Raw genomic sequence first — 13,888 nt, forward strand, 5'->3', positions numbered from 1 at the left:
TCTCCACAAGCTTCAACCTTACTTCTGTTCTCACTTCCAATGTATTGAGATTAGAACTGGAATATAGTTGATGTGCAGAGAAGGCAATGGCACCCCACTCCAGTGTTCTTGCCTGGAGAATCCCAGGGACCGGGGAACCTGGTGGGCTGCCGTCTATGGGGTCGCACAGAGTTGGACACGACTGAAGCGACTTAGCAGCAGCATAGTTGATGTGGCTTAGAGGGTAAAGTGTCTGCCTGCAATGTGGGAGACCCGGGTTTGATCCCTGGGTTGGAAAGATCCCTGGAGCAGGATATGACAACCCACTTCAGTACTCTGGCCTGGAAAATCCCATGGACAGAGAAGCCTTGTAGGCTACAGTCCATGGGGTCGCAAAGAGTCAGACATGAATGAGCGACTTCACTTTCACCTTCATAGTTGATTTAAAATGTTGTGTTAGTTTCAGATGTACAGCAAAGTGAACCAACTATACATATATGTATATCCACTCTTTTTTTTAGATTCTTTTCCCCTATAGGCCATTACAGAATATTGAGTAGAGTTCCTTGTGCTATACTGTAGGTCCTTATTAGTTATCTGTTTTATAAATAGCAGTGTATATGTGCGTGCATGCTAAGTCACCTCAGTCGTGTCTGACTCTTTGTGACCCTATGGACTTTAGCCTGCCAGGCTCCTCTTGTGATCCCTCCTCCAGGGGATCTTTCTGATCCAAGGGTCAAACCCGTCTCTATGTCTCCTGCATTTGCAGGCAGATTCTTTACCACTCGCAGTACGGTAGTGTGTATATGTTACACTGCTGCTGCTGCTGCTGAGTCACTTCAGTCGTGTCCGACTCTGTGCGACCCCATAGATGGCAGCCCACCAGGCTCCCCCATCCCTGGGATTCTCCAGGCAAGAACACTGGACTGGGTTGCCATTTCCTTCTCCAATGCATGAAAATGAAAAGTGAAAGTGAAGTCGCTCAGTCATGTCTGACTCTTCTCGACCCCATGGACTGCAGCCCACCAGGCTCCTCTGTCCATGGGACTCTCCAGGCAAGAGTACTGGAGTGGGGTGCCATTGCCTTCTCCAATATGTTACACTACTTTACCCCAAATTTGTTTGTTTTCTGCATCTGTGACTCTACTTCTCTTTTGTAAAAAGTTCATTTGTACCTTTTAAACTACACATAGAAGCTATATCATATATTTGTCTTTGTCTGACTTAAGTTCACTCAAGATGACAGTCTCTAGGTCCATCCACATTGTGGCCAGTGGCAAAATGCCCTTCAATTTGAATTGCTTATCCTCTAAACAATAACAACAAATAGAAAGAGAGCTCAAGAAATGCTTACTTCTTTTGTTTTCTATACAAGTAGTTTTCTGTATCCCTAAACATACACATGTGCTGAAAAGCACCCAGATCTCCCAGGATTCACCGTCTCTCTCTCATCTGCCCCACCGACTTAACGGGAGTGGCTGGTGGGGCAGCCTTACCCACCTCCTCTGAAGGCAGCCTAATTCAGGACCTCATCTTGTGCTGCTGGTCCTGCTTCAGAGGTGCCTGACCATTATCCTTGTCTCTGATACCTCTGTTGAATACTGCCTTTTACGTTAAGGTTGTCCTTACTTACCAGGTGAACTTAATACCTCCCAATTTGTCCTTTTTTGTGTCATATTTTGTCATATAACTGGACAAAGCTATTCCACTAACTGCAAACTGAAAAGAGGTAGACCTAGAATTAGTGCTGTAAATCTGAGATTCAGAGACATCATTTTATCCTAGGAAAGAGTATAATTTACCCTGATAAAGAACATACAGTTATAGGAGTTGGGGTCCAATAGGAAGTACTGGGGCTATCACAAAGATGGGCGGAGCAAATCACTGGAGATATAGAAATGAATTAGAAGGTCCTGCCCTTCAAAACACTCCTATTTGCCTATCAATAAGTATTTAGCAGGCAGCGTGGGAGCACCTTTAACAGAAGCAGGTGTAAGGTACTCTGGAGCACAAGAGAAGAATTGTGGAAATTTCAGTGACTGGGACAAGGCTTCCCCCTTTCTGGTGGCTGAATGGGAGTTTTGTTCACTGGCATGCAAGGAGATAAAGGCATTCCAGACAGAGGGATCAGCACATTCAAAATTTCAGAGGCATGAAACAATTTTTTCTATTTCAGGAATAGCAATAGGTTGATTACAGCTAAAGTAGAAGGTATACTAAGATGGGGAGCTGATGAAGTAGGAAAGGATTTTATGTTCTTGTGAAGGATTTAGCATTTATCTTAGAGGTTTCAGGAATCTGGTGAAAAATTTTGAGCAGAGGAGGACATAAGTGGGTTTCTGTCAAGTAAAGATTTGGTAGGAGGGTGACTTTAAGGATAGCCTTCAGGCAAGGGGCCAGTTAAGATAAGGCGGGCGTTCAAAGTACGCCTGAGGACAGCTTGAGCTAAGAAGTGCCCAGGAGCAAGCAAGCGCCAGGTGACAAGCAGAAAGGACAAGAACCCTGAATTTTAAGGGAATCTGTGTAGAGGAAGTCAGAATCCTGCAAGTTGGGTTCCAAGACAGAACTCTAGTCCTTTCTAGAACAAAGCAGGACCCCACTTTACAAGATACCAAAAAAGGGACTTGGGCTCAGGGATGTGATTGCCAGAACTATGTACAAGATGATAATTGGATATCAGGAATAAGCCAGAAGCCTTATTACAGAGCCAAGGATCAAATTTAACACTGACAACTTGGATGATGCTTATAAAAGTATTGAAGTTGAGCTCCTGAAATCTCACTTGTTTGGGTGAGATTTCATCTCTTCTGCTAGATCACAAGCTGTTTGAGGGACTGTGTGTAGTACAAAGTTTCTGCTTTTTGAATTAAAATACTGCAGCTGATATCCTGGCTCTGATTCTTAACAACTACATAACATTAGGCAAGTCGCTTTAACTCTGTAAGCTCAGTGTCCTTTTTGCAGATGGAAATAATAAACACTCTTTCATGAGGCTGTTATGAGATGAGACCATTAAAGTAGACTATTGGAATATGCCTGGGTTCTCAAAGCTATTCAGTAAGTTTTCAGAACTGTCTTGGAATGAAACAGGTCACAGAACCAGCCTACACAGTAAAAGTTGTTGAGTGAATGACTAAATATCAGGCTAGTGAAAGCAACAGCATCCATATAAAAGTACACAAATTTTCAAATTGTGATAATTCATTTCTCAAGGCAGCTGGTCTCAGAGAAACAAGGACAGATGGGAAGTAAAATTCCCATTTTTTCTTTGGTATGGTGATAGTCAGTTAAGTTCCTACTAAGATACCTATTAGCGTAATGACTTTTAAAGGATGCATTTTAAGGTCTAAGAAAATCCATCATTTTATAAGTATAAACAAACATAGTTTCTAAGCTTAGGAGAATACTTTTTTTAGCTTTCTTTTAACGTTTGTTTTTTTTTTTTTTAATGGGTTGCAAAGAGTCAGCCATAACAAGCAACTGAGCACATTCAACTCAAATTTCAGTGACTCCTCCTGGATAACTAAGTGAAGGGCATGTGATGTCCTGCCTTTCTTTTGGGAATATTGCCTGATAGGTTTTAGGAGGAAAGGCATGTTTTAGTATGAATGATTTGTTTTGATATTTATTCAGTTTTCTGCCATAGTCTCATGTATTTGGTTAATTTTACATTTTAAAAGATGTAAAGGTTTTGAGTGGGGAAACATTTATTTTAATAAGAAAAAAGCAGAACTCTTTTTTTCATTACGTGTAATGCCAGAGTTTCGAGCTTTTACAGAGTTTTATTTTAATAAATTTGAGGTCTACTCCATATAAGAAAAATTAAACTATTCAAGCCGCTCTAGAAGCTCTCTATTGTGTTCAGTTATTTTTTTCCCTTATTTTCCAGTTCAGATATTTGTTTTTCCCATGTTACTTCTTCAGTCTTTTTTGTACAGAGCCAAAAAGGCCAGAAGTAGTAGCACCCTGTAGCACTTGTGTGAGGTAGACTAGGAGATTTACCAAAGAGAATAAGCTGTTTCTCCTGTGGGATTGGAAATGCTGTTTGCAATCCATTTCTTTCTTTCTTTTTTTTTCTTTTTTTTTTTTTGCTACTAGGAAAAAAGGATAACTGCCATGATCTGTTTCTTATGGAAGAATTATTTTGCTTGGTTGCTATTATGTTATTATGTCTGTTGTTTAAATATTAAGGGTTTTTTAACGGCAGTATGTTGCAGTGGATTCTGTATGTAAGTAATTCTGTTTTCTCTTTGATCCTTTCTGGTATTCGTATTGGTTTTTCAGAATGAGAAACATACCCTGTCTCTAAAGAAGGCAAGCTCCCATTAAATTCCCGTTGATAGTATATATCATAATAAACTAGAGTTTTAGGAGTTTAATCTCATGCTAAAACAAACCTAGTTTGTCTTCCCCTCAGTATTTCTGTATTCATGAGAACACGCTGTAAAGTGCACTGTTTTAACATTTGTGCGTTGTAGATGTAGGCTTCGCTATTCTTAGGGGTAAGGACCCCTAACTGCTTAAGTGATAGTTGTGCTCAATAGGAGCAACTGTCTCTTAGCATTTTAGTCTCCAGAAGAGGTTTATAATAATTTACACTTAGGATTATCACTTCATTTCTTGCATAGTGGTTTCTTCTTTATCTTTTCTACCTCGATGAAGTGTTAATATTTCCTACTCCAGGCATGTATTCTACCAAGTTATTTAAGACATACATTAAAGGTTACCAATTCTAGATGGGAGGTTATAGATTGCATATAAAGGGTAGTCACACTTCAGAGAAAGAGAGGACCACTGAGAACTGTAGCAGATGGAAGTAATTTAGAGTCACCCTATGTTAGAGAAAAAGTACTCCCTCCCACACATACACCAAAAAAATCAAGGGTTCAAGAAACAGAAAAAGCATCGTTAAGGGTGAAAATGGAAAGTTTATTTTCAAGAAATCTGAAAGAGATTTTTTAGGTTAAGTGCTCAGAAGTAGAAAGATATTATGTTGAGTGAATGAAGGGGAAGTAGTGGGTAGGACCAGATGATAAAGTATCTTAAAATGCCAGGTGGGACCTGTCTTTAATCTGGTCTTTGGAGTCTGTTTCCCACTGGATTCCCTCTGTGTCTCAACATTTGGAGGAGCTGGAAAGGAATGGTCGGAATGAGAGAGCAGATACGGCAGTGAGAAGCCCCAGAAAGCTCTTGGAAACTAGTGTGCCTGTCTCTACCTTAGAGTAGCAAACTTCCACGTCACTCCTTCAGCTAATCCTTGAACGTCAGTCAGGGGACCCACCACTGCTGCTCAATAGTTCTTTCCAGCTCACAACTACCGAACAAACATTTCTATCAAAGTTTGAGGTAGAGGTGAATCCACTGTGGTCCATTTAAAGCTTAAACTACAACAATACAGGTCTTTTCTTGAAGTTCCTTCTCACTGTCCTCCTCATCCTCCTCTAAAGCAAACAGAGGAGAGGACAGGCAATGAAAATGGGGGGAAAAGTGAAATCCAAAATCCTTTGCCTCAGAATGTAATTTTGTTGTAACCGTGTTATTATATATATGCTTGTTTCTAAGTACAGATTTGTTTTGGAGGCGGGGAAAAGCTCCTTTCTTGCATGCTTTGCATCCCAGTAGATACACAATGTGCTTCATCACTGATTTGTAGTCAGAGAAATTCCTGATTATAGATCCTTTTAAAGAACGCTTTCCAATTTCTGTATGCCTTTAAAGAAAATTTCCAAATAGCAATAGCTATTTTTGGTAATTTTTAAAGTAAATATTTTTTATTTGAAAACCATTATTTTCATAAATAAGTATTTTACTCTAGATGCTAGCTATTAATTATCATTTAAGTATACCTTCTTGGAAGTACTGATTTATCTAATAGGAAACTTCTTTAGCTATCTAGTTTCGAATACCTCATCTCTTAAAAGTCTAGCTGATACTTGTTCAGTAGTGACTCATCTAAATATTCCTGAGTCTTCTCTTCAGTTGCCACTTATAAGTACACAGTGATTACTTATTAGTACAGAGTGAGGTCTTTGATATATTATGAGCCCATTTCTTTTCCTAGTGAGTTCTTCAGTTACTCTCAGCCCCAACCCCCTCTCATGGACTACCTCACTATCAAAAATATTTACTGAAAATTTGCTTTAAATTTATCCCCAGGATCTATGTTTTGGATCCTTCTACTTTGTAGATAAGTGTTAGAAACTCAGTCATATCGACTCTTTGCAACCACATGGGCTGTAGCCTACCAGGCTCCTCTGTCCGTGGGATTCTCCAGCAAGAATACTGGAGTGAGTAGCCATTCCCTTCTCCAGGGGCTCTTCCTGATCCAGGGATCGGAAACCAGACTCCTGCATTGCAGGCAGATTCTTTACCATCTGAGCCACCACCAGGCAAGCCCCACTTTATAGATAAATATCCCTCATAATAATGCTTCCCTGGTGGCTTAGCGGTAAAGAATCCACCTGCAATGCAAGAGACACAGGTTCGATCCCTGGGTCAGGAAGATTGCCTAGAGAAGGAAATGGCAACACACACCAGTATTCTTGCTTGGGAAATCCCATGGACAGAAGAACCTGGCGGGCTACAGTCTGTGGGGTCGCAAAGAATCAGACATGACTTAGCAACTCAACAACAGCAACCTCTCATAATATATTATGTAGGCATCATGATAAGTATCATCTTCTGCAGTTTTCTCCTAATTTCTTCCCAGGTATAGGGTAGCATGTTCTGACCCTTTCACAGGTTTTGTTTTAACTTCCACATGAACAGGAATCAGAACTGCTGACCAAGTAGTCTGAAGTATATACACTGACTGTGCCGCTCCATAGAAAGGTTTTTCTATCTGGGGGAAAAAAAAAGATGTGTTTCTTCTAATTAGCTACAATGCAGGACAGATTGATGTTAAGACTGCTACAGAGAGAAACTCGTCCACGTTATTTTATTTCCCTAAGAGCCTTGTCTTATCTTGACAAACAGATCAACAGATACAGAAGCTCAAAGAAGTTTTTCTTCCTTCGCCATTTCATATTGGTTTTGCCAAGTTGGTTTTCATTCATTAACATCTGTTTTCCCTAGGTTTTGCTGGTACACCTGGATATCTTTCTCCAGAAGTTTTACGTAAAGATCCTTATGGAAAGCCAGTGGATATGTGGGCATGCGGTAAGGAATCATCCTCATGCAAAGTTTGCAGCACGCCACTATTATTACAATGAAAATAGTATCTGTCAAATCTGAGGTTGATGTTCTCTAGCAATCAACTTAAGAGTTACGTTCTCAGACTTTAGCCTACAACAGTCGCCTGGAGAGCCCGTTAAAGCAGATTGCTGTTTCTGATTCAGTAGGTCTGGGACGAGAGTGTTCGCGTGTTTAACAAGTTCCCAGGTGATGCTGAAGCCTGAGGCCCAGGAGGCACTTTGAGATAGGGCCATAAAGTGTTCCCACAGAGGGCGTGGGGTTTATGCTCCTTTCCTCTCAACTCCTCCAGGGAGCCCTGACCACGGCTGTCCTGTCTGCAACACAAGATGCTCAGCAGGGATTAGGAGAAAATGAGTGAATCTTGGAAAGGAATGAAATTGCCCTGTGGGGACTGGGCTCTGTTTTAGGCCTGGCCTTTAGCAACAAGCTCTAATCAAAACATAGCCTGTGTAGGCTCAAAGAATGGAGAGAGTTTCCACCACAGCTTTTATAGCAGAATTTCTGTGTCAGCATATACTTCAAATAGGTGGGAGACTGAAATAAAAGGGGTACTTCGGGGTTTTCTGAAATATTTTCTGCTGGAGTTACTGGACAGGAGCTAACCCTCTAGGCTTCTGACACTGTGTCATTAGCACAACCAACAACTTGGTGTGTGATCTCCAGCTGGGTGTATCTTGGCTTCTAGAGTTACTTCCACGCCTAAGAAGGCAGATGTGAGAAGAGCACAGCTTTTAGAGTCACAATGCCTGAGTTCAAGTCTGCTTTGCACTGGCTGACCCCATCTCCTTAGCATCACTGAGTTGCCTTCTTTACCTGTACAATAGAAGTATTTGACCTTCATAGAACTGTATGAGGGTCAAATAGGGTTTTTAGAGTTTATAAAGCAATTTGAAATGCAAACTGCTATTATTATTCTAAAAAGTTGGAATTGTCACTTAAAGGGTAGTGTCTTAGGTGAGCTCCAAGCTCTGTCTTCGTCCCTGAGACTGTTTCCTAAGCAGGAACTCTAAAATCCTTTTGGTGAAAGCATAGGCACAAAATGCTGTTGTTCAAGTCTACATGTTAATGGCAGATAACTCAAAATATTTTGTTTGTAAGAAATCAGCCTCCATCACAGATCTGTTAAGAGACTGACAGATGCGGATGGGTTTTATTGGGGTGGTGGGGGGCAGCTAGAGCGGTACCCAGCACTGAAGAGAGGATGTGGTACAGACAGGTCCAGACCAGAGTGAGTCTCGGTATCTCAGCTTCTGCTTTTAAAATGGTGATGATAATGGTACTTGCCTCCTAGAACTACCAAGAGGAATTTTTACACACACACATCTCATGAATGACTCTAGAAACTCAGAGCCACAGGGCATCTTTCAGATTTCAGCTCGTTTTCCCATGAGTAGGCTTATCTTCCATTTTGCTCAGTTCTCTCCTTAGCTTTTCTTTTTACATGTTTTTTTAATTTTTTATAAACAGCCAAATCCCTTTGTGACAAGCCTGCCCTATTTAGGGCCACCAACCCTTATTTTCTGTAGAAAGTTTGGCATCTTTAGTTGCATGCTGAAAAATGTCCTTAGGATCACATAGTTAACTGCAGAAGTGTCTTAGATATTATAGTGTTACATATTTGGGGGAAATTACCCAAACACACGCGCGCACACACACACACTGCCCTACTACCTGGAACATAATAAGAGATTTTTATGCCTTTTGTTACATTTCTGGGTCTCTGCTCTTTGGAATAGTTTTACCATTTTATTATATGTCTTGAAGGTTACATTAAATTTACTTTACTTACAAGATGATACACCTTTTCTCATTCCTATTGTAATAGCTGCCAAAGTAATGTACACTTTATTTGCTGCTTTTAGGTAATGGCAGATCTTGAGAGAATCTTATTTTTCAACCATCCCTCAACACTAGCTCTTAATAACTACTTCTTTGCAAAGGTAGACATTGGATAGTATGGTAAAAAATGAGATAACCCAGAAAAGAAAGGAAATACAGAATAAGCCATTTAGCAAAATGGCAAGTAATCTTTGTGAATCAAACTCTGTAAGTACTCAACCACGGTTGCCTTTGGGCAGTTGACCCAGAACAGAGTGAAGTACGGCTTTGGTATAATGGCTTAAAGAAATCTGTGCAGTTTTTTCATGAGAAACCTACAATAATCCATACACAGAAAATTTAAAATACTTATCACCACTACTTTAATGACCTTACACAGAATATAGCCTGACTTACATCTGGGCTTTGAAAGCTACAAGTCCATTACTGGAAAGTAAATGATAGACATTAATGAAGCAAGAATATAGTCCTGTGTTCTGCCATTAACAACAGTAAGTTGATTTAGATAGTTTTCTTGCTTATATAGCTATTGCCATAATTCCATAGTGGGGTGAGCAAATGTTGTTTATAGATGTCACTGAATGACTGGTTTTTAACTGAACTTCCTTCTACATCTTGGTTTTAAAAAATAATAAATGTAAGTCTGAAAATATAGTGGACACACAGCTTGTCTTGTTACTTCTCTACCTGCATTAGATATCAGAACAGTTATGAGTAATAATAAACTAGTGGCTCTCTCAGAATACATTGTAACTTGTAACAAACCTTTGAAATCTTAGGAGGATGTGTTCCTTGTTTCCTTTCATGGCCAGATTAGTTCCAGCAGTTGTGTGATTTCTGAGCCTTAGCATTTCCATATTTCAGCCGGAATAAGTCAGCATCAAGCATTTTCTTAGAAAGTATTTGCCATTTGGAAATCTCAAGCCTGCTGGACCATGTGTTCCTTTCACCAGTTCTGTGGCTCTTACATTGCACCATCCAGCTGTGCCTCACATTTAGAAGGCTCTCTACCTTCATCCCTTACAACCCACGTCTTCGTTAGTGTTCAACCCTTGGAGCTTTCTTCCCATAATCTCTACCAACATGCTCTTATTCTGAACTGACATACTTTCAGATACTTCTCTAGATATAGTATTTATTTATTTCCCTGACTTGATATTTTTCAAACTGTGGATCACAGACCACATGCTTCAAGGTGACCTACCTGAGTGCTTATGAAAAATACAATTTTCTGGGGCCCACCCATGAAACCACTGAATAAGATTCTCTGTGATGAAGTTCAGGAATTTGCATTTCCACAAACTTTCTGATGCACACCACCATTGAGCTGCATAACACAGCTGGCTGCGAATTCCTTTAGGGCAGCAGATTTAGGATTCTTAGACGGTAGAGCACAAATTGCAAACAGGTGATCTACAGCTGTATTGACCAGACACTTGGACCATTCATGGGGGTGGGGATTGGCATTTATCTTTAAATTTATATAATAAATTATATAATTATCAGGAGATTTCTTTGGAAATTATCAGTTTCTGGCTTCCCTAAAGTAATTGAAAGAACAAATAGCAAGATGCTTGTGTTCTTACATGGCTGCTATACTGCCAGACAGATGGACACAGGCTCTCCCTGGCACCCTCCCTCCCTCCTGCACGGCAGGCACGGGCATTCACCTTAGCCTGATGCCAGAGAGCCTGTCAGTTTGCCACCCCTACCACATGATAGAAGTAGTTTTCATCATCTGAAAAATAATTTGCTAATTTGTTGGCCTTGATCTTTTAGATTTTTGTTCTACCCATCACTGGCCCCTTAGGTCCCAGAGTATTTCCCTATTTTGTGTTTTGGTTTTGGGTTTGCATAAGGGATAAAAGGAAGCTGTTCTTATCCCTCACTAGTTAATTTCCAAACTCCACCTGCATTTTGCACATAAGCTCGTGGTGTGCCCTTTATTTTTGAGAATTTGAAGTGGGTGCTTGTTAGACTGCTCCGTTAACTTCCCACTGGCTTCTCAAGAGTTTCTCAGCATTGCTGCTTCACCTTTTTTTCATAAGAACAGCCTTTAGAATGTTTTGATCATTAATGTGATTATAAGCTGTAGCTTTTATTAAAATCAGTTTTGAATGTTCTTGATAATATAGTCTTTCTACCTAATCAGTAATCAGTGCTTCTCAACTCTTATTAATCAAACATCTCTTAGCATATTCCAAGCACAAATGTGTACATAAGATAATGAAAACTTGTTTTAATGTTCATTTTTTAAAAATGCTATATGAAGTGGACTGTGTCAAATAGTTTAGCTTTTATGGAAAATTTGTTACAGAAAATTCTCTCTACAAAAGTAGAGAGGATAATAGTATACTGAACTGATGGCTAATCTTATTTCGTCTTCATCACTTGACTCAGTCTTCCACCCCAAGATTATTTAAGTCACATCCAAACATCATATCAATATATCTATAAATATTTTAATGAATACCTCTAAAAGAAAATGGCCTTTTAAAAAACATGTTAATAATAGAAATATTTTTAAATGTCATATAATAATAATTTAATGAATACCTCTAAAAGAAAATGACTTTTTAAAAAAACATGTTAATAATATAGAAATATTTTTAAATGTCATGTAATAGTAATTGTTTAAAATAATCAAATATGTAGTAATTTTGCTCTTTGCCCCTTTGTCTCATAATTTCATTACCAGGTTGGTCTCTTAAGTCTCTGTTATTTGTAAGGTCTGCTCCTCTCTCCCCCTCTTCTTCTCACTCCTCTTTCCTTGTTTCTCAATTTATTTGTTGAAGAAACGTGTAGTTCCCACAGAGCACACCTCAGACTTCTCAGTCTGCTCTCTGTATACTGTTTGCCACAGTAAGAAGTCAAGATTCCTTGTAGAAGTGGCTAATGCCAAATCTGGATTAGGAAAAGTAATGATCCAAGAGCATCTGGTGAGACCAGAAAGAACAGAAACTCTTAAAGCCTACAGAGCTTGTATTAACAGGACTCAGGAGCCACTTGGAAGTGCCTTCGACTGGTTAAAGATAGGACAGTTAGAAGATAAATAAGAAAAATAACAGTAATGGATTAAAATTTTAAATTTATGTATGCACTCATAGTAATAGTAATCAAAATACAACCTATATTCTGGCCTTTGGAGGATGTTTCGGGAACCAATGTGTTATTTTGAAAGCTGATTATTAAAGAAGGAAAAAACTAATTACCCTATCTTTTCTCTGTGAGCCAGATCTCAGGGTAACCAAACAGCTGATGAAATAAGTTATTCTTAGACTAAGGAAGGCGTAATAGAACTGTGCTCGGCTGTGTCCGACTCTTTGCAACCACGTGTACTGTAGCCCACCAGATTCCTCTGGCCATGGGATTTTTCAGACAAGAATACTGGAGCAGGTTGCCATTTCCTACGCCAGGGGATCTTCCTGACCCAGGGATCAAACCCGCGTCTCTAATTGACAGTTTCACATCAGTCTGCTCGATGATGTCTTGTAGCCTGAAAGTATTTTTAAATCTACTATATTTATGCTGTTATTTTATTTAAAGTATATTTTTTGTAGACATCCATCAAACAAATCATGAGCATTTATTAACGTAGTGGGTGCTGATTCTTAGGGAATGAAATGTCTGTGAGCCTCCCTTCCCAGAAAAGTACCACACCAAGTGTCAACCAGTAGACGTAACCCACAAGAACAAAGCTTCAGAAGCAGGCCATGCCCAGGTCCAGAATGCTAAATGTTGCAGATGTGGCTCTGTTTTATAATTTTATAACAACCTAACTCCAGATGTTTATTAGAGAAATGAGTATTTTAAAATGACTATAGACTGTTTCCATTGCAAAGCTGATTTTCTTCTTCACCCCCTAAACCATAGCAAAGGGTTAAAGCTACTTGGGTATATCCTCTTTTCTACTTGCATCCAGACACTCATCATCATAATTATTATCATCATTAAATGCATCTGTTAAATCAGATAGGAAAAATATGAAAATAAATTTAAATGAATGAACATTAAGTCAGTGATATAGTGAAAGATAGAAAAAACATTTTTGTATTACAAAGTAAGGTACCAATATTATATTTGATTTTCTGCACTGTCCTTTTTTTTAATTCCACTGTGGTGAAGTCCCTTTTGATCTTGATTTTAAAGCGTTGTTGGGTTTTTATTTAAGAATGTTGTTTAAAATGCTTTATTCTGATCATGATCAGCTTTTTGAACTGGGTCTTCCTGAAGCAGGTTAGAAAATCCTAGGGTGATTAAACCCTTGTTTAAAGCCGTCTTAGCTGCAACAGTGCCTGTCATGTAAATATGTAGGGTCTGGTGAACAGGAGCAGGGCTAAGTGTCCCTAACAGAGTAAAGGTAAGGAAATGAAGAGACCAGCTGTGGGGGACAGGAGATGCAGGCCCAGCAGGCAGCATGTCACCTCTCTTACCACGGCTCCCAGGCCTCCCTGGTGAAGGGGCTCAGCCAGAGAAAAGCAGAGGAGACAGCAGAGCAATGGCAGACTTTGCTCTGGGACAGCGGGCTAGAAATGAAAGATCTTAAGCAGGGTCATAAAATGTTTCAAAAGTGGAGGAAGGCACATGTGGTGACAAAGACGATGATCCAAGGAAACACTGAAACCTCAGATTCAATTTCAGGGCAAGTTAAAAACTACCGGATCCAAGAATTTTGTTTAAAGATTAAATCGGATGTTGATTAATTTCTCAATAATTACATATTTATGAAAAAAATATTACATTGTCTTAAAGCTGAACATTTAACTCTTTGAATTTTATGCACAATTTCAGTCTTATCTTTTCCCTGTTTGTAGTATATACTCTTCTGTAGTATCACTGGTTTAGTTGTTTTATTGAAGAAGCTGTCTTTGAAGAC

At 39.3% G+C, this 13,888-nt stretch overlaps 1 protein-coding gene across 13 annotated transcripts in view; it reads left to right on the forward strand.

The window, feature by feature from the left end:
* Positions 1-13,888, forward strand: part of CAMK2D (calcium/calmodulin-dependent protein kinase II delta) — a 308,976-nt gene that overhangs the window by 243,505 nt on the left and 51,583 nt on the right. For all 13 annotated transcript variants that reach the window (XM_010858494.1, XM_010858498.1, XM_010858496.1 and 10 more), the window contains exon 8: positions 7,054-7,137. In XM_010858494.1, coding sequence (XP_010856796.1) covers positions 7,054-7,137 — 84 coding nt within the window. The remainder of the gene's footprint in view (positions 1-7,053; positions 7,138-13,888) is intronic.

The sequence above is a fragment of the Bison bison genome, unplaced genomic scaffold (assembly GCF_000754665.1).
Source record: "Bison bison bison isolate TAMUID 2011002044 unplaced genomic scaffold, Bison_UMD1.0 scf7180017864389, whole genome shotgun sequence".
NCBI classification, from domain to species: domain Eukaryota; kingdom Metazoa; phylum Chordata; class Mammalia; order Artiodactyla; family Bovidae; genus Bison; species Bison bison.